The sequence below is a fragment of the Chiroxiphia lanceolata genome, chromosome 6 (genome assembly GCF_009829145.1).
Source record: "Chiroxiphia lanceolata isolate bChiLan1 chromosome 6, bChiLan1.pri, whole genome shotgun sequence".
Taxonomy (NCBI): Eukaryota; Metazoa; Chordata; class Aves; order Passeriformes; family Pipridae; genus Chiroxiphia; species Chiroxiphia lanceolata.
The window spans coordinates 56,541,242-56,568,581 of record NC_045642.1 but is presented as its reverse complement, the minus strand read 5'-3'; the positions used below and the strand labels follow the sequence as shown (position 1 = coordinate 56,568,581).

Genomic DNA, 27,340 nt, shown 5'->3' with positions numbered 1-27,340 from the left:
TCCAAAGTGATCCCACCTGTTCTTGCAAGAAAGAATTGATAGAAACTTCCCAAGTGAATGCAATGTTTGTGGATTTTAGCTGGGCACTTTCTTGTGTCTTCGTCTCACCGTTGTCATCCCCACCTACTTTCATAAGTTTGTTTCAGTTTTGGGAAAACTGATGAAGTTTTTCTATTAAAAGATAGTTATCCACCAGTTTCTTCACTAAGTATTTGTTACCCTTGTGTCATGTCAGTGCTTTCAGAGTGATGGGGGTGGCTACTTACATGTCTCTCTGAATTAAAGCTGCCATTAGGCCTTTAGATCCTTGGCTCAACAGATCCTGCCCTTGCTGGGCACCTCTTCATAGAAATGCAGTGAGAAATATTGGTCAAACATTGGTCAAATATACCTGTTTTTCTGAAACAGTGACTGTCTCTCCCTGGGTGTGTTAGTGACGGTGATAACTGAAGTCTTGATATCAACTGTACTGAACAATTATCAGGAAGTCTCCTGAGCCAGTTCTAGGGAAGACTATTGAGGAAGTTTGCTGTCGCTGTCGAAAGTGTCTTAATTTTTTTCCTCAACTGGGGCTTGGGTTGTGTAAGTCTGATTATTGCCACGTTGGCAGCCATCATTGATCTCACAGAGAGAGTCCTTAGCCTGCAACATGGCTAATCTGTGAGGCAGTTATTTGTCCTGTGGTTTTGGTACTGTTCAGTGAAGTACAATGAGGCACAAGAAAGCACCCTCCTAGAGATGTGGGGAACATCAGAAAAAAGGTGTGAGTTTAATCCCTGGAATCAGAGCAGCATGTGCCTTTTAAGGAACGTCTGCACTGACAAAGAGGTCAAAATATCTGGATTAATGTATGTTGAGTGTTACTTCCGCAGTTGAGTGTCGTCATGCAAAAGAGCGTTCACTTAATTGAAAGCTTATGGTTTTCCCTAAATAGTTTGATTGATTATATTTGGAAGTGCACTGGCATTCATTTTTATGGAAGAGTCATTTCTACTCCTGAATTCTACAAAACAAAAAGATTAAAAAAAAGACACATGTGTAACATATGCGATGTAACATATTCTCACGTGAATGAGCACTTCTGCTGAGAATAGTGTACTTCTTGTTAGTTCATGTAATTCAGTTCTTTTTTATCTGTATCATTAACAGACCATGAATGAGTTTGAATACCTTAAACTACTGGGAAAAGGCACTTTTGGAAAGGTCATCTTGGTTAAAGAAAAAGCAACTGGACGGTATTACGCTATGAAAATTCTGAAGAAAGAAGTTATTGTAGCAAAGGTGAGTAGATGGGAAACCTGGGCATGTGGTTCACCCTTGATACAGCCTTTGGCAAAGTCATGCCAAGGATTCTCAGAGAACTTGTAAATAATTGCTCTGTTAGTGTTTTACATGGAGCCCTGATCTGGGGAACCACTTTGCTGATTTCCTTCTGCTTGTGTTTCAGGATGAAGTAGCGCACACGCTGACAGAAAACCGTGTTCTACAGAACTCTCGGCATCCATTCCTAACAGTAAGCATTTCTGCCTCTGCTGAGTGTTACTTGACATCATGACAAACAAGGCTTTCCCTGTTGTGTGGTTTTGGGTTTTTTTACTTATATAATGCATCTGAGATCTATGTTTTCAGAGTGGCTGTGTATTTTTGTACCCTTTCCATTTTTGGGAAGCACAAATTAAGATACTTTTTAAAGTTTTCTGATTCTTGCAGAGCAGGTCCTCAGTACCTCTTGAAGACAGTGTTTCAGGGTGTGGTTTGACTTTACAGCTCACCCATTTAATGACTTTCTATCTCTGAGAGAAATATCTACTTCCCTTGTCCTCCAAATGCTTGGTCTCCTCTTTCTAGCAAAGATCAGGGTGACCCTGATCTTGTGACAAACAAGTTCAGGAAGATAGAGTGGGGAAATACCCTTTAATTTTGTCTTTGTTGTTATTTTAAGCTCCCAAAAACTGTGGAATCAGAACACTGGTAATGGCAGCCAAAGAATAGTGGTGGGAGCATGTGGAATGGGGCAGGGAAGAGCAGGACTGTGCTTTAACCACTGCTTTCCTTTTGGATTGGCTTAACTGCGTAATCAAACCACACTCTCAGTTTAGACTTTCAGTGCCAGCAATCTCTCTGTGCTGAGTTCAGATATCCAAGTTCCATCTCAAGATTTTGTTTCTAATATTTATTACAAGTTGTCTCTGAGTTGTTTACAACTGCTTAAACCCTCCAAGAGACTGTATAGGATTCTGGTTGTTTCCTTTGGCCAGGTACAAGGGCTTAACTGGAATTAAGCCCTGTTAAGTGTGACCTCTGGAAGTAAATATTGGCTGTATTGAGTGTAATCATGAATGTCTAAAACCTGATCCTCCTTTTCTCTGCAATAATATGAGTAGTTTAAAAATGTCACCCCTAGTGATGAAGACAGTGATACGACATGTGATATTTTCTCCTTGATGCTTTCATAAACTCAGATACCCAAAACAAGGTCTCTTGAAGTCAGCTATGAGACTGGATTTAAGTTGGATATTAAGAAAATGTTCTTTACCCAGAGGGTAGTTGGGCACTGGAACAGGCTCCCCAGGGAAGCGGTCATGGTACTAAGCCTGGCAGAGTTCAAGAATTGTTTGGACAGTGCTCTCAGGCACATGGTGTGTGACTCATGGGGTTGTCCTTTGCAGGGCCAGGAGTTGTACTCGATGATCCTTGTGGGACCCTTCCAGTTCAGGGTATTCTATGGTGCTATGGGTTATGACCAGAAATCTCAAGACTGTGGCAAACAAGTTGATGTTACTCTTGCCACGGGAACACATGTGACAGGACTGTACAAAGGCACCTTGTGACACTCCATCACACCCTCCATCCGGTCTGTTTTTGCGAATTGCTCACAAATTGGTATTGACGGTGTTGCTCAATCCTCTGGCAGACTGTCAGCAGGGAGCAGTTGCAGGCAGCAGGGCAGAGACCAGGGGGCTGGTGTGTGTAAATATATACGTGTTTCATGTAAGAGGACCGCTGGTGCCGTGAAACCCGGTGCTCTGGGGTTTGGTCGGAGCCTCTTGTCTGTGAGGTGGAGCCTGTGGGAACTTGTGGCCTGAGAAGGAAGCTTCACAGCCACTGTTGTACATACATTTTGTGTCACTGTTAATGAGCCAGGACTTTGTTTCACAGCTTTATAGGTGCTGATTGCTTCTGCAAGGGATTGATTTAATGTTTAATTAAATTTATTTAATGAAATAAGTTGGCAGTGGATCAGTCTTCAGATGCAGCGGGAAAGTGTAGGTATGATATAAGACTCAAGGACAAGAAGTTCACTAAAATAGAAAATTTCATGTCTGTTTCTGAAACTCTATTAAAAAATGCTTTTTATAATTGTCACTATGATCTGTCTTCTAAATTTTGGTTTAAATCTCTTTCAGGCTTTAAAGTATTCCTTTCAGACACATGATCGCTTGTGTTTTGTTATGGAGTACGCTAATGGAGGGGAGGTAAGGGAAATATAATAATGTTTAATACTCTAGGATTTTCCTGTACTACTGCTAATTCTGCTTGACATTATTTAGCTGAAGTCCACGTTTGCAATTCTAATTAATCCAAGTTGTCCCAGTTAAACAGAGCTGTTTGCAGGTTTAACTAATATTAAAAATTAAGACTCTTAATTTTCTCCTCCATTTTTAGAACATAAAGGTTTTGGGCGTAGGTTCCTATTTTACATGACAGCAATATATTGTAATCTGACATTTAGAAGTTCAAGAAGGCAAGGTTGCTTTCTAGTTTTTCTTCAGACAAGTTTTAACACTTTTTAATGAATATTGTGAGCATATGTTACTTTGGAGGGAGAACTATGTTACTTTGGAGGGAGCTAACTACTGTTACAATCAAGAAGGAAAAGTGAGAATATTAACATTCCTCCAAATCACACTGTAGTTTTAGTATGTAATTGTAGTTCAGTCAAAAAGAGTTTTTATAATTTTCTGAACATACAAGACTGCAGCACACAAGCTCGTTATCAGTGTGCATCTGTGAATAAGAGATATAATTGTAAAATAATTTTATTTATGGTGCTTTTTAACACATTTGGGAACGCAGCTGGGTGAGGAAGGGAAGGGATTTTCTCTTAGGTAGTAGCCCATTCCAAGCAGGATGTCCTGTGCAAGACATGACTCAGAAACATCTGAAGTTAAACAAATTACTGTTCTTGCAGTTGTTTTTCCATCTGTCAAGAGAGCGTGTCTTTTCTGAAGACCGAGCTCGGTTCTATGGAGCCGAGATTGTTTCAGCGCTGGATTACCTGCATTCAGAGAAGAATGTGGTCTATAGAGATTTGAAGGTATGTAGAGAAATAATTTCATAGGCTTTCGGTGTTTGGCTTTTTGTTTGTTGTTAACAAAAGCAAATGAGCTTGAATTATTAAGAAATGCTTTCCTGACTGAACTTTATCCTAACTGTTGTTGCAGCTGTTGGGCACGACTTTATAGGATGTCTGTGCACTTTCATAGTCTGTATGAGGCATTTATCGGGACCCTGGGGCAGCCCTTCAGAAAACAGGAAGGGACACTGGGCTACTTGGGTTTCATTTTCACTTGCCTGCTTATGTTCTAAGAGAAACTTTGCTGGTTCTTTTGCACGGTGGAACATAATCCTGGTCTTATCAGATAGATGCAAATTCACGCTGTGTGAATGCTGCTCTTCCTTGCAGTGTGCTCACAGCACTATCTTCATAGCACCTTCTTCCAGTCAGAAAATTACCTTAGCTTCATGTTACTTACTTATTTGTTTGGTGAGCACAAAAGGGGAAAAAAAACCCCAATGAAACAAGATATCTCAGGGCAAACAAACTTGAGAAATTCTTGAGGAAGCTTTAAAAAGAGTAGCATTTTCTTTTTTCCTGAGAAGAGTTTTCAGGAGAGTGTGAGGGTATACTGGTAGTTTATTTAGGAGCAATATAGAATGAACATTGTGTGTAATGTTTTCAGGCTATGTCAGAGTAATTTCAGGATTTCTGCTGGGATTTTGTCTCCCATATCACCATGATACGTTTGAAAGTGCACCTTATTTGTACATGGTGGACATGTGATACCTGGGTAGCTTTCTCAAAAATTAGTGGCCCAAGCTAAGATGAATACCATTTGCTGAGTGAATGTATGTAGTGATTCTCATTTAAAGGGTCTCTTTGAAAGTGGTTCCGTAGCCTTGCAGATGATTTCTGTTTGATTTGTTGTTATTTACTGGTACAGATTATTTCATAAAATCACAGCAAAAGCAGGGATGAAGTTGTGTGAGGGGGGAATACTTAATATATGTTCAAAATAACTGGTGTTCTGTTGGGGATAATATTGTAGAAGCATAAATATTATGTCTGCGTTCTGCATTCTTTCTGTTTATACCATTGGTTACTGCAAATTAGTTACCTAATGTTCCCTAAAGAACTAAGGAGAGTGTTACAATGTATATTTACATTATACATGCTTTGGCAGCTACTATTGTTCTGACCCCAGTGAGAATGAGGTTTAAAACTGATCTGGAGAAATTCATGTCTTTTACTGTCCTGCTCAGGAGCAGTGTATGTTATACATAATCATGTCTTTAATTTGGATTTTCTTCCCAGTTGGAAAATCTTATGCTGGATAAAGATGGACACATAAAAATAACAGACTTTGGACTATGTAAAGAAGGCATCAAGGATGGAGCAACAATGAAGACTTTCTGTGGCACTCCAGAGTACCTTGCGCCGGAGGTATGTTTATGTTGGCTGTTGTGTTAAATTATCTTCTTATATGCTGTCCATGATAGCAGTAAGAATACAGAATAATTCTTGTACCATTATGTGTTCATGCACTGACTGCTATGACACATACTGAGACTCCTTTTTTTCATCATGATCTGGAACGTATCTTTAGCATAATGATATATGTGATAATTTTTCACCAGGATAGTATCTTCCATCCACTTCAGGGAGTATTTACATTTTAGTGGAACAGTGATTGTTTCTTGTATGTAATTTAATATGTAATATGTAACTTAATATGTAAAAGATATGTAATTTAAAAAAAATCTTTTAAATCACTTCAAATATTATATGCTGTATTACTTGTTTTGCAGTATGGTATTTGTTGTCCTGTTGAAAGTTATCAACAGGACTTTGCTTAAGAAGTGAAAGTATTGTCCAATTCTTTTACTCTTTGAGGACAGTATAAGGTGACATGTTTTCAAAAAAAGTACAGACCAAGCTTTTTCTGCAGTATTTAGCATGGTATGCATTAAAAGTGCCGACTGTTTTATGACTATAAAGGCACGAGATATTTCTCCATGTTAATTTGAACATTCCAATTTCAGAGGAAATAAATCCAGGCAGGGGATCTCAGCCCCCAAATGGTATGTTTGGGGGATTTTTTTTTTTTTGTGCGAAAATTTATTTTTTTTTTTTGTAAAGTGTAAAATGTAAATGTGTTCTTGCAGCTTCCCTCCTGGAAACACTCCGAGAATTGTGCAACACAGGTGGTGTTATAACTGTGAGTTAGTTACGGGCAGATCAAAAGTGGAATTGTGTTATAGGGGATACATGTACACACGGTGTTTCACAGGCAGACGCTGGTTTCTCTGCCCACGCTCTGAGCTGTCTGGAAGCAGGCTCCCTGTATTAGTGGGGCACAGAGCCCGAGCTAATGTGGTGTGCCTTGCACAAGCACTGCTTCCCTTGCAGTGGGAGCTTTGCAACCCGTGGCGTTTAGGTTTCTGCACAGGCAGAAGCAAGTCTTGGGCTGCTGGCAGATTATTTATTGTTGACACAGCCAGGATGTAGCCTTCCCTGAGCTGGGAGACTTGGGCATTGCAAACCTGCCTCGAGTTGAAGTATGCAGGAGTACAGATTATGGAAAACCGAAGTGGAGGAGGAATATTTCTGCTGAGAGCTGGTGTCTGCTGATCAGCACTTTTGTGCTCTCTGCTTGCATGATGGTGGCAGTGTGCTCTTGGGGTTTTTTTGGTTTTTGGTTGGGTTGGTTTTTTTTTAACTCCCAGGTGCTTTCAAGGGCCTCCAGTCTCTTTGTAATAATGAAGAACGTGGGCACCTGTCAAAGTAGCTTGCAGCAAGGAGGTGGAGCCAATCTCATGATAACTGCCAGCTTTTCCATGGATCACCAGAAGTCTTCAGTGAATCTAAATTGGGGGCCATGCACTACAGTTTGAGATTTACTGATGCAGAGAGTAATTAGCAGCATGATGTAGTGTTAGCTTTTATTTTAGCTTCCTTCAAAAAATCAACTGCTGAACTTCAGTTTCTTGTCAAGGGTTTTTTGAGGAGGCTGAAAATATTTATTGTTTTGGTTTTGTTTTTTCCTAACTCAGAATGTGGGGATTCCCTGTGCAGGCATTGTGTTGTTCTTTCTCTTGTGGCATTTGCTATTATTTTTCTTTTTAATATTTATGATGAGTTGGCTCATCCAGAAACCCTGAAGGACAAATCCTTTTGATTAACCCAGTTCTCTCCCCTACTTGCAAACCCCATCTGTGAGTTGGAGTGTTAAATTCTGGAGGCTTTTGTCATCTGGTTGATAGCATGCAAAAAATCTGGAAATTGTGCGCGAGCGATATTCCATGCGTTTGAGGTCAGACATCCTTAAAAGCGGGGGTCTTGAGCCTCTTGTCTGCATTTGTAACTCGAGTCCAGCACAGCGGCGTGTCTGTACAGTTGTTGCATCGTTGTTTTTAGGTTCATACTGGAATCTCATGCATGGATGACAGTGACTGAACCATGTCAACTTTGATGTGTCAGATGCATCAATGGCTGTGATGTTTACAGCTGTTCTGCCTTCTCTTTCAAATTCCATCTCACAGCAGTCCAGAGCTGCTCATTAGGAAATGATGATCCTTTAATTTAAGTGAAATGACCTTGCTACTTCACTGCTCCCCAGCTATCCAGTGTGCTACAATAAATCGTGGATGAGCGCAATATCTTTTTTGTTACGGTGTATTTTTGATACACCGTTGCTCTCTTTTATGCAGTCACTAATATGAGGGTGTGCTCATTGTGATAAAGAACTTTGAAGAAATAAGCATTTTATATTCTTTTTAGAATTAATGGAGGTGAAGGGAAGCGTTGCAGTTAGTAATACAGCTTATAATACGTCTTATAATGCACTTACTAAAGTAACATTTGAAGTGTTTACTGCATTTCTAAAGCACCTATGACATTTATTAAGTGCACAACAAAGGCCATTGTGGTTTTCTTTTTCTCTCAGTATCTCCTATTGCATCTCTTGTGCGGCAGTCTAAAAAATAAAAATTGGAGGCCCTGTGACTGTTTTATTTTAGGCAAGCCAAGTGTAGGGGAGTGCGAACAGGAAGCGCTTACTGAACGGGGGTGACTCAGAGAGCGGTAACTGCATTGTCACACAATATCTCCTGCGAGCCGAAGGGCTGCCATGCCTTGGGAAGGACGGGGCCGGCTCCTGGAATCCTGTCCGGCCGGCAGCTGTGTCGGCCGTATACATATACGGGGCAGCTGCACAGCCAGCTGTCGTTTGGTGTGAATCATACGGCCAGGGATGCTGTAAATAGACCGACGTGGGGTAATCTAATACCTGGCAGCCTTTTGATTTTTACTGCAGGCCCTCTCCCTCGTTCAGATAATTAAGGGGAATAATTAGTGAATGCAGAGAGCCAGAGTGCAAACAGTTGTTACGTGAAGTGTCCCGATGCTTCTTTTTTATTTGCAAAACCTTTCTCAAGATCCATAAGAGGTTCAGATCTTGCTTTTGTTAAGCTTGCGTCAACTTTGTTTGTCTCTTTCACCTTTTTATTTTTGAGTGTAAAGTGTTCTGAATCGCAGGAATGTAAAGCTCACACGGACACCACACAGCAAGAAAACACGATGGTGGTGCAGTTGTGGTTTGTGCTCTTAGCAAGAGTAAGCAGCTCAGTGCAGACCCGTGAAAGGAGTAAAGATGACGACTAAAACCTGAGGACAGACTCTGGAACATGAGACTCTTGGTGTCAGCTACAGACAACTGCATAGGAGACACCAAGTCTAGAGAAGTCCTTGTAACATCCACTGCACAAGGCACAAAATTCTCCCTGCTCCCTTCAACAACCCACTGTGCAGAAGATCAGAAATGCACTATGGCCCAGCTTCTCACCAGTGAGCAGGACAGGTGGAGGGCACTGCTGGGGTCCTAAGTCCCTGCACCAGCCACAGCTTTGTTAGGTAGAATTTGCCCGGGGAAGAGAAGAATGAACTGTGCTGGACTCATTTTGCTGTGAGACCTGGCGAAAGTCCACCCCACTGACAGTTCCTGGGTTTGCAGCTCTCTAAGCAGAGGCAGGAGTGTCTTTAGAGCGGGGCAAAGGGGTGGAGGGGAAGCATTTCCAGACAATTTGGCTGCCGTTTTACAGCCTTGCAGCCGGTCAAATGTTAGGAGTGGTGTTCTGGCTCTTAGTGTTTAATGTAGATTAGTCATTGAGTATTTGTGGGTGGTCTTTTAGCATGGTCTTTTAGCAGAGCAACCCTTTGGTGGTGGGCAGGCTGATATGAAGGTGATGGATATGTTTGGCTTGTCGTTTGTGAAGGAACAGGTTGACGGTCTCTTCTCCTCATATGACTCCTCGGTGGTTTGGGGTTTTTCTAAAAATTTGGATTCCATTTGGAACAGTTTGTGATGAATAAGTGAGAATTTAACAGCTGGCTCTGTAATGTGAGAACAGTTCTCAGCCTTTGGACTTTCAAAGGTTGTGCTTATCATGACCATAATGTGAGGGAGGGTGGGAGGAAGAAGGGAAGGAGACTGCTGTAGTGTACCTGCTGCCTCCTTTCCCCCATTCTGCTCACCTAGGATGGTGAGCATGGATGCCAGTTCTTTTCACATGGATACTCTGCGAGTACTTCTCTGGTAGGTTCAGCTGTGTCACGTAAGACGGGCTTGCTGAGTTAAATTTTGCTTCTCAAATTCTGTGTTCGTGCCTGGTTTGGGAGTTTCTTCTGAAGCCTTTTCCTTACCTTCTGCAGGTTCTGGAAGATAATGACTACGGTCGTGCAGTGGACTGGTGGGGTTTAGGAGTCGTGATGTATGAAATGATGTGTGGCCGGCTCCCTTTCTACAATCAGGACCACGAAAAGCTCTTTGAACTCATCCTTATGGAGGAGATCAGATTTCCACGCACATTGTCACCTGAAGCAAAATCTCTCTTGTCAGGTTTGCTGAAGAAAGATCCTAAGCAAAGGTGAGACTGTTGCTTAATGGTTGCACTTTTAAGTACTTGTGCCCTCAGAAGTGCCAAAAAAACCACAGAAAAATTCTGCCACAGGCTTCACAAGGAAGTTAATAATTGTGCTATGTGAATGAAAGGGAACTGTCTTTGAGACAGGTGACTTAGGAGTAACTATTTCTACACTCCCATATGAAATAACCTTATTGTCATAACTGCAAAATAATTGAAAATGGTACTGCACAAAGGCCTATTGCCTACATGGACACATGCCAGATATTGTTCTTTATTTAAAAGTTGAGGAAGGTGTTTCTGACAAAATTGTAGTTTTATTTCTAATCTGTTTAAAGCAATCATCCAAAAAGATGCAGAAAGCGGATCTACTCATTTATTTTTAACTTTTGACATGAGCTGACACCACAAATAGTGACATGAAGGAGCTTTGGTGCTGAACTTCAGAGTAGATTGGCTGCCATTAAGCAAAACTATAGCTGGGGGAAAAAGGAAGTTAACCCTGCTTTTGGTCATAACAAATCCAGTGGCTGCTGTGGGTTATAGGCTGCTCTACACTAAATACTTTCACCTTCTGTCCCAGCTGAGACTGCTGTCCCTTTTCTGAATTTTTTCTTTAAATATGTGCCAATGATATAGTATCCTGCTTTGGACAGTAGGTGGTGGTGTTTGTACCATGTTTGTGGTGGAGTTTAAACCATGCTCAATTGACTTTTCTTATTTTGTCCTTTTGTTTTTGTTTTTTTTTTTAATTGCTGTATTATTTAAAAAATAACCCTTGATTTTAAAACAGAAAAAAACAAACCGAAGAGAAAACAAAAAAACCCAAGCCACTAATGGCTGACAAACAGTATAGAACTAGATCCAAAAAGGATGTTGACCTTCGCACAAAGATAAACATCAGTTTAAAAACCTGCCATCTTGTCAACCCAGACGTTTTAAGAACAAATAATATTGTGACTCTGCCCCTGATCTTCTGTCCTGAACCTTCCACTGTAAATGGGCCCCAAATAGGAAACCTTTCATGTGAGGTGCAAGCAGAGTATTCCCGTTTGCTTTCTGGTGTTTGTTTATTCTCTGTGCACGTGTGTGCACACAGCAGGAAAGTGGGTTTTGCCGGTACATGGATACTTGTAGGAACGATTTCTGTCATCACTGTAGGCTATTTCCATCACTGTTTTTGATGGAAAATCCTGTTGGGAGGTCTTGTAATGCAAATCCACAGTTTATACCGCTGGAGGATTCAGCTTGGCGGTGACGTGGGGAACGGGGCACAGTTGCAGCCAGGAACGTGGCCAGCCTTGTACAAGGTGGCAACAGCTGCACCCCCCTCCTGAACCCGGCGCCTGCAAGGGGACCTCCAGGAGAAGGTTGTGTAATTGATGAGCAGCCCCCCAGGCACTGTGCTCTTCGAGCCTGGCTGCAGCCCCTGGCAGCAGGATTCCTGTCCAGTAAAGTGCTGGGTTAAATGCAATTGTGACCCTTTTGTAGCTTATTCAGGTGGGGCCTTTCAATCACTGGAAAACACAAGCAGCATCTGCTGCAATTTGTTCTTAAAGGAGCATCTCTGATGAACCAAAATGCAATTTGTTGATAAACAAAGAACGCCTACTCGTTTCTAATTACAAGATTTTCCCAATGCCAATAATTACTCCACAATATGCTCACTTTATACAAATAGCCACTTCTTCACATGTATCTTCTGCAGGCTTGGAAGCGGCGCTGCTCTGATCTGTTGGACAGATGATTTTCATGCTGCTGATAGAAATAACTATTGACTAGACAAGCCTGCACACATGCCTTATTGTAATTATGCCTAATTACACTGGTGCTTCCCAAGCTTTTTGGATCATGGACTGTTTTAAATACTCTAACCAGTCACCATTCACACAACGTTTTAACTGAGGTTGTGATTCGGCAAATCCCTTGCACTTTGTGGCGTTTCAGGTGGCACAGAGAACTGATCTGGAAGCATGAGGGGTAGAAGTCCTGCATCCTGCCCTTTTAGTGTTACACTCTCTTTTCTGGGTGGTCTGTATGCTGAGGTTGGGAGCCTGACATACTTGGTGGTTGACTCACAGTGAGCTCATGGAACCATATTGACAAAAACCGGCCAGAGAGCTACAAAACTGCAGTCACTGAAAAGTTAAATAATGTGCAGTAGTCTGGTTGACACTGGCCCCTTGATGGTGCTTTGGGGAGCCACTGTGTAATTCAACAGAAGTCCCCTCTTTCATAAAGCCCTGGGGTGGACAGAAGTCAGTGTCATTGTAATGTTGTATGTGGTAGAAAGCATTAGAACTGGCAGCATTTAGTAACTGCTGGTGAACTTCAGAGTGGGATGGAGGAGATGGCCAAATTCATGAGAAAAATGAAACTGGGAGATGTTGTCACTTCCCGTAAAATCATTATCAGAAAAACCCCCAACATCAGTAAAGGTTAATATAATGAAGCTCAGTGATGAGGGTAGTTTAAATATCAAGGATCTCAGGAATTGTGATCTGTGTCAGTGAGTAAAATCTTAAAAAGGACCTGTTGTACCTGAGCTGGGTTTACAGAAGCAGGGTTAGCACTCTGTGTTCAGTCATACCCATTCAGTCTCAAACTGACAGGCATGTGGGGAAAATGTGAAGAACAGTAATTTGCATTCTGCTTTTAATCATGGCTGTTTTCTAAATTTGGTCATATGAAATCCATTTTCTAAGAGAAAAGGAATTTTGAAGTTTCTTTTGGGATTGATAGAAGTTTATTAATCTTGTAATGTGAGCCCTAATTTTCCTAAGAAGGAGCAAAACTATTCTGTAAATATTTCCTGTTAATGTGACCTGAAATTCTCCTTTGCTGCTTTGTGACATGGATCAAATGAAAGGAGCTAATCAGAGCATTTTTTCACACATAAAACAACAAAGTTCTTAACTTTCATTATTATTCCTCTGGCTGTGGAGACTGCAGCCTGTGGAAGTGGGCATGGATCAGAGCGCTCCATGTAAATGGGCTGAGTTCAGATGGGTGGGTGGGTTTGTTATCAGCAGTGTCTCAGAAGCTCTGAGTCTTGGCAGGTTTATAACTTGAGAGAAGTTCAGGACGGTTTAATCTGAATTTTGATGTGTTTTCACTACACGCCTTGGTGCTCCCTGTCATAGGTCAGGGTTGTTCAGCCTCTCTCAGATGGGGTTTGTTCACCTGCTTCTGTCTCCTGTGGTGCTGTTGGCCCTTGCCCCTCAGGAAGAACGAGAGGGAGAAGATGTAGCATTTTACAAACACCTGTTCAAAGATTTAGTGACTTCACGACCAGAGTTGTGGTTGTGCTTTTGGAGAGCTGAAGGTCACTGAGGCCTGCTAATCAGTTTTTGCAGCCACACAGATTTCTGGTACTTCATTTTTTCCTGGCAATGGTGATTCTTTCCACATCCAGAGTGCAATTTTGGCCACAGATGCTCAGGAATATGAGAGTCAATCAAGCCTTTACCTGTATGAAAACCAAACTCCTTGGGTTTTTTTCCTTGTGAAAGGAGTTAAGCTGTGTGTCTGTGTCCTCTGTTTGTGATGTTCTGCTATGGGAAGGTTAGATGGCTCTTGAGCAAACTTGCTCTCAGGCACAGGTAGGTCTGCAGCCCACACAGAGACTGCTGGAGTTGGAAGAGTTAGAGGTGACACTAATGGGGTCTGCAGGGGCCTGGAGGTGGTCCCAGCTAAGCTGATGGCTGGCAGGAGGAGATAATCTTGAATAGCTGGTCCTCTTGGACAGCAGACTTTGATGCCCTGTGGACATGCAAAGTTTTGAAACCACACGTGACAAATGTTTGTGTTTACTCTGAAATGTTCCTGGAGTACAAAAGTGCCTCCAATCAGCTCCAGTGTCCTGCATATCAGTTCAACTGCAAAGTGTTCATCAAGTGTTCATGTTTCACCAGGTGCTTTGAGACAGACTGAGACTTGACTGTTGGGTATGATAATTTTAGCCTAACTTGGTTCTGTCCAAAGCGATTTGGACAAACTGAAACAGTTCACCCACAGAGATCTAAATTGAAACTGAGAAAAACATAAAAGGCAGATTTAAAGAGATTTTTCTCCCAGCTTTCTAGAAACCAGTACTTTAGAGACTTCCCAAGCTTCAGCATCTTCAAACATGACTCCTTTTGATTACTAATATTGGGGAGTGGGGACTTTTCCAGTGCTTCTGGATCTACTGTGTTTGTGTCACATGCATATAGTTAATGAAGAAGTGGGGAAGTAAGGCTCAGCACAGAGCTGGAAGTTAGCTGCATTAGGCTTTCCAAAAATCTTAATCTCTGAGCAGGAAAGCCCCCAAAGACTCTGTGTACAGGGCTTTAGGAAGAATGTGGCCTTTTCTTTCCAAATCTGGAGCCATCAAATCATGCTGTTCCCAAAGCCATCCAGAGCTTCTCTGTGCTGATAGTGCCAGTCACAGGAAGGTGATGTAGATGCAGTTCCCAAATCCTTCCCTGTGGCTATTGGAGGCCTCTGAAGGTGAGGGACATAGTAAAATATTACTTTCCATCTTGACTGTATCAGAAAAGGAGAAATATGTGTCTATGTGCTCGGAGCTGGTTGAACACCAATAGCTTTTCCTGAGCTGCTTTTCTTGAGCCTGGTGGGTATGTTTGTGCTGTTGTAAAACCAGGTTCGGGGACAGGGGTGACTCAGACAAATCATGTGAAGACAGGGTGACAGCAGAAGTGATGCCTAAAACTGCGTCCATCTCCTCAGATGAGAGGTAGTGCACGTGCAGGTCTGCGAACAACAGAAATGTGTCGCCTCCAAGTATGACAGTCTCTTCAGATGGGGATTCGCCCACAGTCAGGATCTGTATTGTGGCTCCTAATACAGCAAAGCACGAGCTCATGGATGGGATTATTTGGCAGGGCAGAGTGGAGGTGGCTGCTCCCACTTTCCTGTGCTGCAGCCTGGCTGTCCTTACTGTAGAAATCTCTTAACTATAAAACTAGAAGCTTGTGGGTTTTTTCTTAAAAGAGCTGGGAATGGATGAGGCTGCTGAGCACTGTTTACTTTTGCATGGATGAATTTTTTTTTTTTACGTGGACAGTATTTTTCATGTGATCCAGTAATTGCAGTCTTCTGGATGGTGTTAATACTGTCACTGTTGACTGTCTGTTTATACATTATATTTATATACGTATATTAAAAACATACAACACATAAGTTTTAAAAATTGTTTCTGCATGATATATCTGTGGAATGATGGCTGATTGCCCTTGATCTGTGGAGCACAGACATTTGTCATTAAACGGTTAATGGAACTTGAAAGCAATACACAGTTTCATAAAAAGCTAAAATGTGAAAATTCTTTCAGTTTAATATTGATGTCACACTTTACTAATAATTTTCATTTTTTGATTTAACTAAAATAAAGGGAAAAAGTCTCTCAAATGTAGATAGAAGTTGAATGAATAACCAGAGTTGTTTGTCAGGTGTTTCTTAAGGAGACCAATTTAGACAGACGTTTAGATTTTGAGGTGTTTGTTTGTTCTTAAATTGCTTTTTGGCCTCTACACTTTCTGTTATATTTCTTTGTATACTGTAAATTTCCATAGCTTTTGCTTTTCCAGTCCTATTTATACTATTTTTGGTTCTGTCTGAAGACTTAAATGCACAGAATTTAACTTTATTGTTCAGGAATCTCCTCAAAGCTCTTATTTCTGCTGTATTTTTCTTTATTTATGAAAGACAAGCCTGCTGCTCTTTCCATTCTCAGTGGTGCTTAAGCATGATTTTTGTGTTAGTTGTCCATTTAATTTTGTTCTCCTTGAGAGTCCTTTCATAATAATTCTGGAAAACCGAAGTGTATTTTGGAATAAGTCCATGTCCAAAACAGGAGGTTTCTATCGTTTCCCCATTTGCTTTGACTGGATTTGTTTAATAGTATAGATTTTTGAAAGGTAAGTAAAGCATCTGGAGTTTTTTTTTGGCATTTCCTGGAGTATGTGTTTGCCCTTCATGGAACAAAGGCTCATATTAGATAATATATTCTGCAAAGCACTTGTACGTGGCTGCAGCCAGCCAGCCTTCCTGCCTGCTTCTGCAAAACACCATTCAGGTGCTTCTTAGCTCATAGTCACTCCTGAACTTCGTGCCGTCTGTTGGCATCTGTGGATAAAGAGGATTGACTCCACCCTCTCCATCAGCCATTATCATCTGTGCTGGGGATGTAACAAGGAGTCTGGTAGAGACTTGGCAAAGCCACTGGACCTGGGGGGAACCAGCCGAGAGATGATTACTCACAGAGTTTGTTTCTGTTCCCAGGCTGCCCCAGAGCTGGGCTCTGTTCCAGGCTCTTCCACAGCTGTAGAATGTGCTGCCAGGCAGTTGGGAGAGCCATCATCCAGCTTGGTTTGGCCTCTGGGGTGAACTTAGGTTGGTCTTAGAGCTTACCTTGGGAAGGAGAGAGTCACCCCGCACTTTGGTACTGGAAGACTGGAGAGCTGTTCCACTGCACATTTCCTGAAGGAATGTGAAGGAGCAAACCCCTTAGGTTGCTGTGCCACTGAATGGAAGAGGGCCAGGAAGCAAGCCCAGACTTTGGACTGCCAGGCACCTGTGCTGCTTTGGTGTCTCTGGTACAACCAATGTGCCTTCTTTGAAGATGGTGCTTGGGCATGGCTGAGGGGGTTGCATGCACCAGGATTCCTTCCCAGTCAACACTGTGAACAGTGTCACCGTATTTGACTTTTCTATGCTGAACTGTCATCCAGTGCTGTCCCAATAACATTGTGCCTTCACACTGCATCCCAGAGCTTGCAGTCTCAAGCTGTAAAAATACCACTTCAATGGGCTTTAACACAGCCTTCATGTTATCTCTGATATTTTGAGATATTTTGAACCAAACCTCTCCCCTTTATCCCCAGATAACCGTGTATTAGGGCTGAGGGGTTACTGCATGTGGCTTGGAGGACATGAAGGGCCAAATGATGTGCAGCATGGATGAGGCCTCACTGGGAATCTTGACTTTAGGCTCAGAGAACAGGCCTTATCCCTGGTTTCTGTAGCAGTATAGCTCTAGCCTTGGCCACGTAGAGTCATTATTTTAAGCTCTGAAAACAGTGGTAATATCTCAGTTTGCCTATGGCACTGGGCACCAGAGAACAGGCAGAGATCCTGGAGGTGAGCCTGGGTGAACATGGTAACACCTCCTGTACTTGAAATCCTGAGCGTTACCTTAACCTTGTTACCTGAAAGAGTCTCCTGCTGATTACCCAGTATCTGTTTTGCTTTCTTGGTGCCTGCCTTTGCTTGCAGATATGTGGTTCAGTCTTTTAGAGAACATTTTAACCTCCACAGCAAAATTTAAGCATCTGTTAGCTCAAGACTGCAACTAAACTGATTGCATCTGTAAGCTGTGTGGACAGTTTTATTTTGGAATAAAAGTGCTTTATCTTGATATACCTCAAGTCAATAAAACACCCTTTGTGCTTTCCTGAAGCCAAGGAGGAGGAAAGATTTGCATACGACGTGATATTATCACTGCATTTGTCAACTGTTTTCTTTAATGGAAATTTAAATCAGGTTGCATAAATCAGGTTGCCTTAAAAAGCCTTGTCTCTCTTTCACTTCAAAATCAAATTCGGTTTTACTGCTGGCATTGCTCTGCTCTAGAAAATTGTAGGGGGTAGTCTCCTGTTAGTGCAGAGAAAAGGGTGTGTGGCTCAAACCTTTTACTTGTAGGATCTGCTGTGGTCCCCAGGACAGCACCTTTCCTGAAGAGCAGGTCTTTTGAATTGTGATCATTATTTTTTTTTCTTTGTCTGAGAGAGACCTTTATTCTAACTCTGTTGTTAGCATGGTTTTAAATCTTTTAGTGAAGCCTAAAATAGTCCGTGCACAAAAAACCAAATATGTAGCAAATGGTGGAACTGCTCCCAAATGTATTATATAAACTCAGAATTTCTTCACTACCCTATAATAAAAATTGTATGAGAAAAATAAGTGTACTCAAACATTTAATTACTTATTTTACCTCCTACAGGTTAGGTGGTGGTCCTGATGATGCCAAGGAGATTATGCAGCACAAATTCTTTGCTGGCATTGTTTGGCAAGATGTATATGAGAAAAAGGTATTTATACAACTGTTCATCCAAAGTGAACTGTAGCTGTGAATATACTGAATGTTGCAAATTTTGTTGCCCTGTGTAATGTACACAGAAACACTCCACAGAAAAGGTTTGCAGTTGTTTTTAACAGGGCTAAATTGCTTAGTGTTTCTTAAAATACTGTAACTGGATTACTTCTGAATTTTTATTTTGCAGTGATAGGAGTATCTCTCAGTGAGGTAGTTGGCTGAATAAATAAGATGTAATGGAAATTGCTTCCAAATTTAGACAATATGTTAAGCTTTTAAAATTGCTTTTCCTGTGAATTCTTGTTGCCATTTCTTCCTATCAACTGATGTATCCCTTGTGAGACCAGGATTATTGTTGGTTCCTGAGCATCTGAAGCAAAAATTCCTAGAAGCAGTAGTAGAAGATGGGCTGTTTTTTCCCATTGCATTTTTCCTGCCTTTTCAGTCTAATTTCAGCATTCAGGACAAGTGCAGACAAGTGTGGGCTTTTACATCAATCCAAACCTAATACTATTTTTCTGTGTGTGACAAAGGACTGATAGGAAGTGTCTGCACTTTGTGGTGTTTCTCATTGGTTTTCCATGAGACCCACTGAGCCTGTAGGCTTTCCAGTGGAGCCACTGAAGTCAAAGAGCCCAGCCCTTTCCGTAGGAGTGTGTTTCATCATTTCTATGTCTCACTGCCCCTTCCTTCACAGATAAGTATTTCACTCCTCCAAGGTGTCCTGCTTTGTGCTCTCATAGTGATCTGCTGTTGTCCTCTCCCATTTGATTCTCATCAGCCACATTTTCATAGCACTAACATGAAATGCAGCCAACTAAAATGTGGGTCTGGTGATTCAAGGTTCCCATCTACTGGTGCTATATGATCTCATTCAGTCCTAGCCTTTCCTGATTTCCCTCTTTCCTCCAGCAGCCCCTTGTGGTATCAGATCTCGTTTGATCTCTAAGTACAGTTTAGTTCTCTCTCCAGTTGGTGGGAACAGGTAAGAAGCTTTGCAGAAACTGAGTTCCTGTACCGTAGTAGGGGAATTGTCCAGTTCCTGTATACAACTACAAAGAGTCCTCTGTTTCCTTCCCTTCTTTCACTTCCTCACAGATCTTACGTGGTTAAAGGGAACTGAAAAATCATAAAGTAAGTTTTTGTGCCTTGAAAGTGTAGATAAGAGTTTAGACCTCAGCCCTTTCAAAGCATCCTTGAGGGAGAGCTGCATGCAGTCATGAGGGCAGGAGGGAGTTACATGGAGTCTATTCGGTATAATATAAAAAGTGGATCTGAATTCCTGTTCTAAACAGGAAGTTGTCCCTGTTTTCACCCAGCTGACAAACTGAATACTTGGTGTTTTGCTATTTTTATGCAGTTTAAAGTAAAAAGCTGATATTGGGGCTCAAACTTCAAGAGTGAAGTTGTTTGTGATTTGATGGTAGTCCTGATTCCCTGAATGGAAAAGAAATCACACAAGCTGGAGGCAATTTATTTATCCATAGGACTCGGAAAGACTTCAGAGGTTGTCCCATAGTAGTACTGATTCATATTGTTCTGGAAACCACCAGGAAATTTCAGATACTTACATGTTTTAGAGAAAACTGTGTTGATTGAAACCACTCCTGACTTTGTCCTGTCCAAGGAACCTAGATCCTGGTTTTGCTCGTGTCCCACTAGCATCTGAAGTTGGCATGCTGTGTAAGTGGAAAGATTTTAAAAAACCTGTGAGTAATTGCTGCCTACGTTCTGGGTGGTCCAAAGAGAATCTTGCAGCATTTACCTGAAGTGCAGTCTCATGGATAAAAGCTGGATTTTGTCAGCTGCTGAGAGGTGTTTGTGTGCTAAGCTTGGTTACACACCATCTCCAGTAATGCTGAATATGTGCATGAATATGGGCTTGGGTAATCGAGAACACTTGCTTTGTAATTAAGCTTTTTGGAAGCATAGCTTTGCTTTGAATTATAAGGAGTTTTGAATAACTGGGGTTGTCCTGAAAATTTAAAATGTTCATCAGACTCTCCTGGAAGAGTGCTATCTGTCTCTGGTGCACAGAAAGGTGCGATTTAATTTGCAGTATTTTGCCCACCGATGAGCAGAACATAGTCAATGAGATTTTAATCACATGCATTTTTTTCCTGGTACTTTTTCTCTCTTAAACCAGCATAAGCCTGCAGGATTCATGCTGGTCTGCAGCCATGGGAGGCTACAGGTGGCACCTCTCTGCCAGTTGAACTGCAGAGCTATTGCAGTGACAGCTTTTCAGTAAAGTGACATATTTGCTTGTTAAAGCCAGTGTTGGAGCTTTCTGCGGCTTTCCCTCTGTTTCCAGCTTAATGTTCAGAATTTGACAGCTAGGGGGAAAAAAATGTCTTGTGGGTGCATCATAATCTGTCTCAAATTGCTTCTAACAGATACTAAAATAAAAAGGAAAATGATACAGGCAGCGCTAGCCCATTCCACATGTGTTCTCACTTGGGATCGCTGCTCCGAGTCGTTCCGATGTGCATAGTTCAGGTGTCTGCTGCAGTGCCCAAGTCCTAAATCACTCCATGCTGTGCACAGCAAGCAGAGCAACTGGGGGCACTCCAAGTGCCAAAACCACCACTAGCTTAAAAGGACAGATAGAGCTTCACACACGTGTGCATGCACAGCCTGTCAAAAACAAAGCCAGGTTTGCTCTGAGGAGTAGGCAGAAACTTCTGTAAGGAGAGAGAGAATAGAGTTAAAATGGGAGAGAAAAATTCCTTATCCTCAACAGGACTTTAACATATAATTATGTTGGTGTGATTTGATTGAGAAGTGTTATTAACATTATAATGTGAAGCATTTAGTCTTCAATAGCTTCAGGGGGACTGTAAGGCTCAGGGTGACTCCTGACTTGGGATATCCTGTTTCCTTTTCCTTTTTAAATTCAGGACATAAAGACCACTTCTAAGAACCTAGTATTTTTTTGATAGGATCATTTGCCCAGCTCTTTTAAGCCATCCTTGGGCACAGAGGATTGTTAGTAATTAAAAAAAAGAAAAATGTATACTGTAATTGCACTGTCCTATTTTAAACAGAGTGTTTATGTCCCCTAGTTTTTAAAGATTGATTTTAAGCAGTAGATGTTTCTTTGTATTTGGAAATACTGCCATATATAGAGATTACATTTCTTAAAGTCTTTACATTGAAAATGAAGGTGGCTCATTGGATTGTTGTTTGTAAGACAGGACAACATGCTGTCAGGTGCTCTGAAAACAGATCAGAAAGATGATCCTGGTGATAGGGAGCTTGAAACTAGTGCTTTTCTCATTTACCAAATTGACAAGCAAATGATTTCTCCACATCCAAGCAGGAGGAAAAGTTTGGGGTGGGGAAGAGGTGTTTCGTGCATCCAAGATTTGCTGATGTTTTCCAAGTGTAGTGGTTTCTGTCGGTGTCGTTCTTATTTGTGCAAGCGCAGGAGTGCAAGTCTTGGGGTCACTGTGTAATTCCAGTTGGAGCAATTTGCCATTTGCCTTCATAAGCCTTTCCCTGCAGTTTCAGATTGGAAGCCATATACTTCCTCAATCACGCTCCCAAATTGTTGCCTGGTGTGGCTCTGTGCTATTAAAAGATGGCCATGTGTAACCCCAGTGGTGGGCGAGCGGGAGCCCAGCGCTGAGCGCTATTCCATGTCCTCTGTGGGAGGGCTCAGAACAGTGTTTACATTCTGGCTCTGCTGCACTGTGCAGTGGGGAGGTGAGTGAGGTCTGAATCCCAACTCTGTTGCCCTCCAAAGTTGTACGTGTTCCAACCCTGTGCATCTGTATGCATCCAGCTCTGTCATCCCGCTTCCCAGGCGCGCTCCTCCTCCAGCCCCAGTCAAGCAGCTCCGCTCCATCTGGAGCTGCTCTTGCCAGAGCTTGCCTAGGTACACATGGATGATTTCCAGCCTGTCTGCCCGAGCGAGTCTCAAGAATAAACCCCAAATAGTGCAACTCCTGGTGTAACAAGAGGAGGATTTCACTGCTGACTGGACTCGGGTTTTTGTAAGCACTTCGGTTTTTTGAAGTTCAGAGTTGACATCAAACTGCTTTTCAGGACCAGGAATGTAAAAGCTTAACGTTGCTGCTGCCTTGGCCTAAATTCTCCCAGGTTGGTGAGACCTCCAGCACATTTCCAGTCAGACTTGCATGGACACAGTAGCTCTGTAGCTGAAATTTTTGGTGAATTATACAACCCTTGTGGTGATACAGAAGGTTATTGATCAATTTGGTATCACTGAGCATCTTTCTTACACATTTGCATCCTCCTTAAGCGTAAACCTAACTAGATGCAGTTGACAATTTCCATATAATTAGGTGGGGAACCAGTACATAATATTATTTTTATACATTTGTAAATATGCTGTTACTTGAAGAAATTTTAGGATTCTTTGTGCAATTTTAGTGCTTCTTTGTGCATTTAAATCCTAGAGAAAAAATGCCTTAAATGCCCCATAAATAGGAAGTGCACACCTAAATATATATTTTTTACTGTATATGCTTCCTTCTTTGTAAACTGATGTTTTATAGACATTTTAGGAATGTAGGAAAAGACACTGTAGCTTATAACTATGTCAAATCCTACTTGTTTCACTTACAACACTGCAAGAACCTGTAAATGGACAGTGTTTGGTTTTTTTTGTTTTTCATAGCTTGTACCTCTGTTCAAGCCACAAGTTACATCTGAAACAGATACAAGATACTTTGATGAAGAATTTACAGCACAGATGATAACAATCACTCCTCCTGACCAAGGTAAAGTTTTCCCAAATGTTTCTCACTGTGTTCTCCAGACCACTATAAATAATTTGCTGTGATGTTACCAGCTCTCTTCAGCTATGTGAAAAAGCATCAGTTTAAACTTGCTGGTTTTCCATATATACTTGACCTAGAAGTTGGTAAATTGTTGTGAAACTTTCCACATGTCTTTCCAGTTCGGGAAATTAAAAACCTGTTTTATAAGAGTGAAATTATTTGTACTGTTGTCTTTTCCAACTCTGCACATTCCCACTGGAAATTAATTCTGATAATGAGTTCTGCACATGTCCATATCCACACACACTATGTATATGCAAGCAGTCAATTGAGCATGGACTAATGTCCATATTCAATCAAAATATACTTTATTTTCTTGGTAACTGAGCATGTTTGTTGCTGTCAAATATAAATTTCCAGAAATTCAGAACAGTGAATATGGATTTAAGCTATGCAGCTTCTACCAATTTTTAATGGACATCCAAACAACTCTGTACATACACTAGTCAGGATCTGGTGTGATCCCCATTTACTGGGGGGAGATTTAAGACTTTCTCTTTCTTTGTCCTTTCAAGTTGTGGAAGAAAAAAGGCAACACTGAAATTTTCTGAAATAACTTTACTGTGCAGTATCTTACTGTTTGTTTACTTAAAATCAAAAAGGTAGAAAATATTGTCTAATGTTGTTTTCCTCTTTCAGATGACAGCATGGATTGTGTAGATAACGAGAGAAGACCTCATTTTCCTCAGTTCTCCTACTCAGCCAGTGGAACCGCTTAATGTTTTGCCATTCAGAAACAAAACAGACTGCATTTTGGGGACCTTACTTCAATGGACACTAGAGAACTTTCTATATTATCTGAATTACAAACTGTGTTTGTATTACGATTTAGATGACTTTGTAGGAAGCCTCACAGATTCTGTATTTAAAACAATTCTTTGATGCATTTTTGAGAAGGAAAACGAATCCATTCTTTAAGTATTACGTCAAGGCTTTTATGCTGAATGACCATAGGTTTTTAAGAACATACACCAAAACTGTTTACTTTAGAAATAATTAAGGTATTCAACATATCAGCAACTCTGACCAGAAAATCCCCTTATTTTATTTATTTCATACAGTTCATTATCTAAATATAGAATCTGCACTCTGAACAATTAGATTTATATAGGAAGATATAAGACTTTAGTAGCTAGTGCAATAATATAAGCAACAAAGTGAACAAACTCTGGAGAGTCAAGGTTCAAACTCATTTTGGACAGCAGTGAAGCATCATCTAACTCCAGAAAACCAACTATAGGAACAGCATTAATGGCCTCAGTGAGGTAAATCAAAAAGCAAAAGTTATTTTTGTTATAACATCTGCTACAAGACATTACATATCAAACTGAAACCAGTGGGATTGCCACATCGTACAGATGAGTATTCCATTCTAGACAGTGCATTTAATTATTCCATTTGCATAGAGCTTAGGAATACTTCATAGGATTGGCTTCTCAGAACCTAGAAAATGCTTGATTTACCAATCTAATATGAAATGCAACAATGAAAAATCACCCACTTCCACCACTGTACAGAAATACCACACAGGTCTAAGTGAGAAATCATCTTAATGAGCGAATCAGCCAGACACAAGTACATTTTGGCACTGAAGTAATGACTTGTTGCCGCTTTTTTTTTTTTTATGAAAAGATATATGAATATATATAAACACTTAATGATTTTTTGCATCATGCCAGATCATTTCTTCTTTCTTGAGTGTGCATTAAAGGTATCAACCAACAGTTCATGGTGCCTTCTCACTCTTGAAGATTCACTTTAACAGTGTTTTCCCATGTAAAAAAAAAAATAGGTTGAAACTTCATATGTGTTTGAATAATAATGGTGTTCAAAAAGTGAACTTTTTTTTTTGTTTTTCATTTTTAATCTTAGTGGAAAATTCCCCTCACCCTATTTTTGTTGTATCATGTTTCTTTGTAATTTTCATAAAAGCAGTCTTATTCTGTCTCTGCTGCGAATGAATTTATTCCATTGTAGGTTGCGTTCTTTAAATTGCGCTTTTTTTTGGTTTTTTTTCATTCTCTTGACTGTATAAAAAATGATGACATGTACTCCAGTTAACTAGCATTTAATTTTTTTATTTGAAAGGGAGTATGTTATGAAAACCCTCGCTTCTCCTTTCCATCAGAAACTGCTGTGCTTGCACAGAGAGCCCATCATCTTGACTTTTTTTTTTTTAACAACATTCAACTCTAGTATTTTTACTCATGATATGAAAATTTCCCTCCAAATACTTAAATAAAATTGCTTTAACGAGTTAGGTTCTTATTTCTTGTGGTAGGAACCTTCTGAATTTGTAGAGTTGCAACAACTGCTCCAGTTTCTCGAGTTTAATGTGTGTATCTCTGAGGGATTCAGGCTGTTCTGTCCCTCCTCAGTTGTTTCATCTCTGTGCTGATCATTATGCAAAGATAATTTTGGAAAATGTTTGTTCGAAGAAGTGCACCCTGTGCCAGAAAGTTTGTCTTGAGGTGAATGAGGACAGGCCTCATTTTGCTGCCTTCCTGATGCCAGTGAGAGTGTGTTACTGAGGTCCTGATCTGCAAAGATGTTTCTGTTCCATCACTCAGGCCACTGTACAGTCTCTAAAACTATGTTTCCTCTCTTGGGACTGACGTTAATCACAGGAGGTGGTTATAGGAGGCTGGCATGTCCATTTTCAAACAAGAATACAGAGAACAGTACCAGAACATGCAATAACAACTGCAGTGTGCTTCAAACTCAGCACAGAAGCTGCGACTGTAGTAAGCCATTAAATATCCAACACATGTTTTGGTTCGAGGAATAAGCTGTAATTCCCGGTGCAATTTACTGCATATTTTATGCAAGGAGGGAAGGGGAAGGAAGGGATCTGTGTCTCTCTAGAGACTGGACAGCCTGTCTTATTCTGCTGGTCTGATCTCGTAACTGCTCTCCTTCCTTTGCTTCCAAGCCTTCACCCGAGTCTCCAGCCAGCCCAGGGACGAAGTCCAAGGAACTCTTCTGCAAGTCTACAAGTACTGACAAGTTCTGAACTAACACACTTCGTGCATCCAAATATAGGCAACACGAGTGAGCAAAGGTTACTGTAATCTGCCCCAGGAAAATCTGGTCTTTCAAATGCAGGAGCAGACATGGAACGGGTTGTTCTGCCGAGGATGATTATGTCTCAGAACAGTATTTTTCTGCCAGTTGTTGCTAATTGTTTTAGTTCCCGTATATAAAACATAACATAAAAAAGCCAAGCTGCTAAAAATCTCTGTGAACCTTAGTATTGTTGGCAACCAAGAACTGTGAGGGCCACACCTGAATGCCAGGTCTTCTGGATATTTTCCCTCATTTTGCCAGTGATTATTTAAAACACCTTACCTGTTGTCCATAATTGAATGATTACAGGTGTATCAGTTGTCTATCTGCAAACATAAAATGTGTCCTTTTTGATTTAGCACAGAAAATCCTATCACAGAAACCTGTGACTTGAATGTCATTCACCTCAGGTTCCTTTTCTACCATATATGCAGAGACTTAAATCTTGCACGTTTCTTTAACTCTTTGATTTGAAAACCCAAAACTTTTCGAACTTTCTTCACAGCCAAAACCTCCTCATTCTTCCTTCTGGCATTGAAAAATGTCATCTTGCTCTGGTGTTACACATTGCAGCAAAGATGGTGCATCCCAGGTTCTGAACACTGGTAGTATACGTATGTCACAGCCCAGGAACTTGGTTGTAAACTCGGATTGGGAGAAAAATAGGGAAAAAAAAACCCTTGGCAAGAGCAAGTGAGTAACTTGCAGTTAGTTCTGTGTGTGCCTCTGAGTGCAGTCAGGAGTTAAGGTCAGCTGAGCAGTGTTTGAAACAGATACACAGCCCTGTGTGCTGTTTGGGGTTAACAGACATGGGCAGAAGCCAGGTAATTCTGCAAATTCCATTTTATATTCCCTTGTGTAACTAAAACATCCAGTACAATCACATTAGGATATGGCAGGCTGTTCTCCCTTTAAACTGGGTGAAGATAACCGTGGTTTATAGCATTCCCAACTCTGCACAAACTGTGACCTCTCAGCCCCCCAGTAAAATAAGTTGCTTTTTCTTCATTTTTCTTTCTGCGCCATCACCCCTCCAGCAGGTGAACTCCACCTGCTCTCCAGCTGCTGCACTGCTCTCATGCAGGCCTCAAGTACCTTGGCTGCTGTTTGAATTTGCTCCCAGTTTTCCACCTGAGAAATAAATTATGGTAGGTTTTGGAAGTTT

The 27,340-nt window shown here is 41.1% G+C and overlaps 1 protein-coding gene across 3 annotated transcripts in view; it reads left to right on the top strand.

Moving 5' to 3' along the window:
• AKT1 (AKT serine/threonine kinase 1) overlaps positions 1 to 25,366 on the top strand; it is a 74,898-nt gene extending 49,532 nt beyond the window's left edge. For 2 of the 3 annotated variants that reach the window (XM_032690600.1, XM_032690598.1), the window contains exons 6-14: positions 1,150 to 1,281; positions 1,448 to 1,513; positions 3,408 to 3,476; positions 4,193 to 4,318; positions 5,597 to 5,725; positions 9,992 to 10,206; positions 18,209 to 18,296; positions 22,947 to 23,049; positions 23,749 to 25,165. In XM_032690600.1, the coding sequence (XP_032546491.1) occupies positions 1,150 to 1,281; positions 1,448 to 1,513; positions 3,408 to 3,476; positions 4,193 to 4,318; positions 5,597 to 5,725; positions 9,992 to 10,206; positions 18,209 to 18,296; positions 22,947 to 23,049; positions 23,749 to 23,828 (1,008 nt within the window). In that variant the 3' untranslated portion in view covers positions 23,829 to 25,165. Of the gene's footprint in view, positions 1 to 1,149; positions 1,282 to 1,447; positions 1,514 to 3,407; positions 3,477 to 4,192; positions 4,319 to 5,596; positions 5,726 to 9,991; positions 10,207 to 18,208; positions 18,297 to 22,946; positions 23,050 to 23,748 lie in introns of all 3 variants that reach the window. The other variant, XM_032690597.1, reaches the window with a different exon arrangement.
• The last annotated feature ends 1,974 nt before the right edge of the window (positions 25,367 to 27,340 follow it).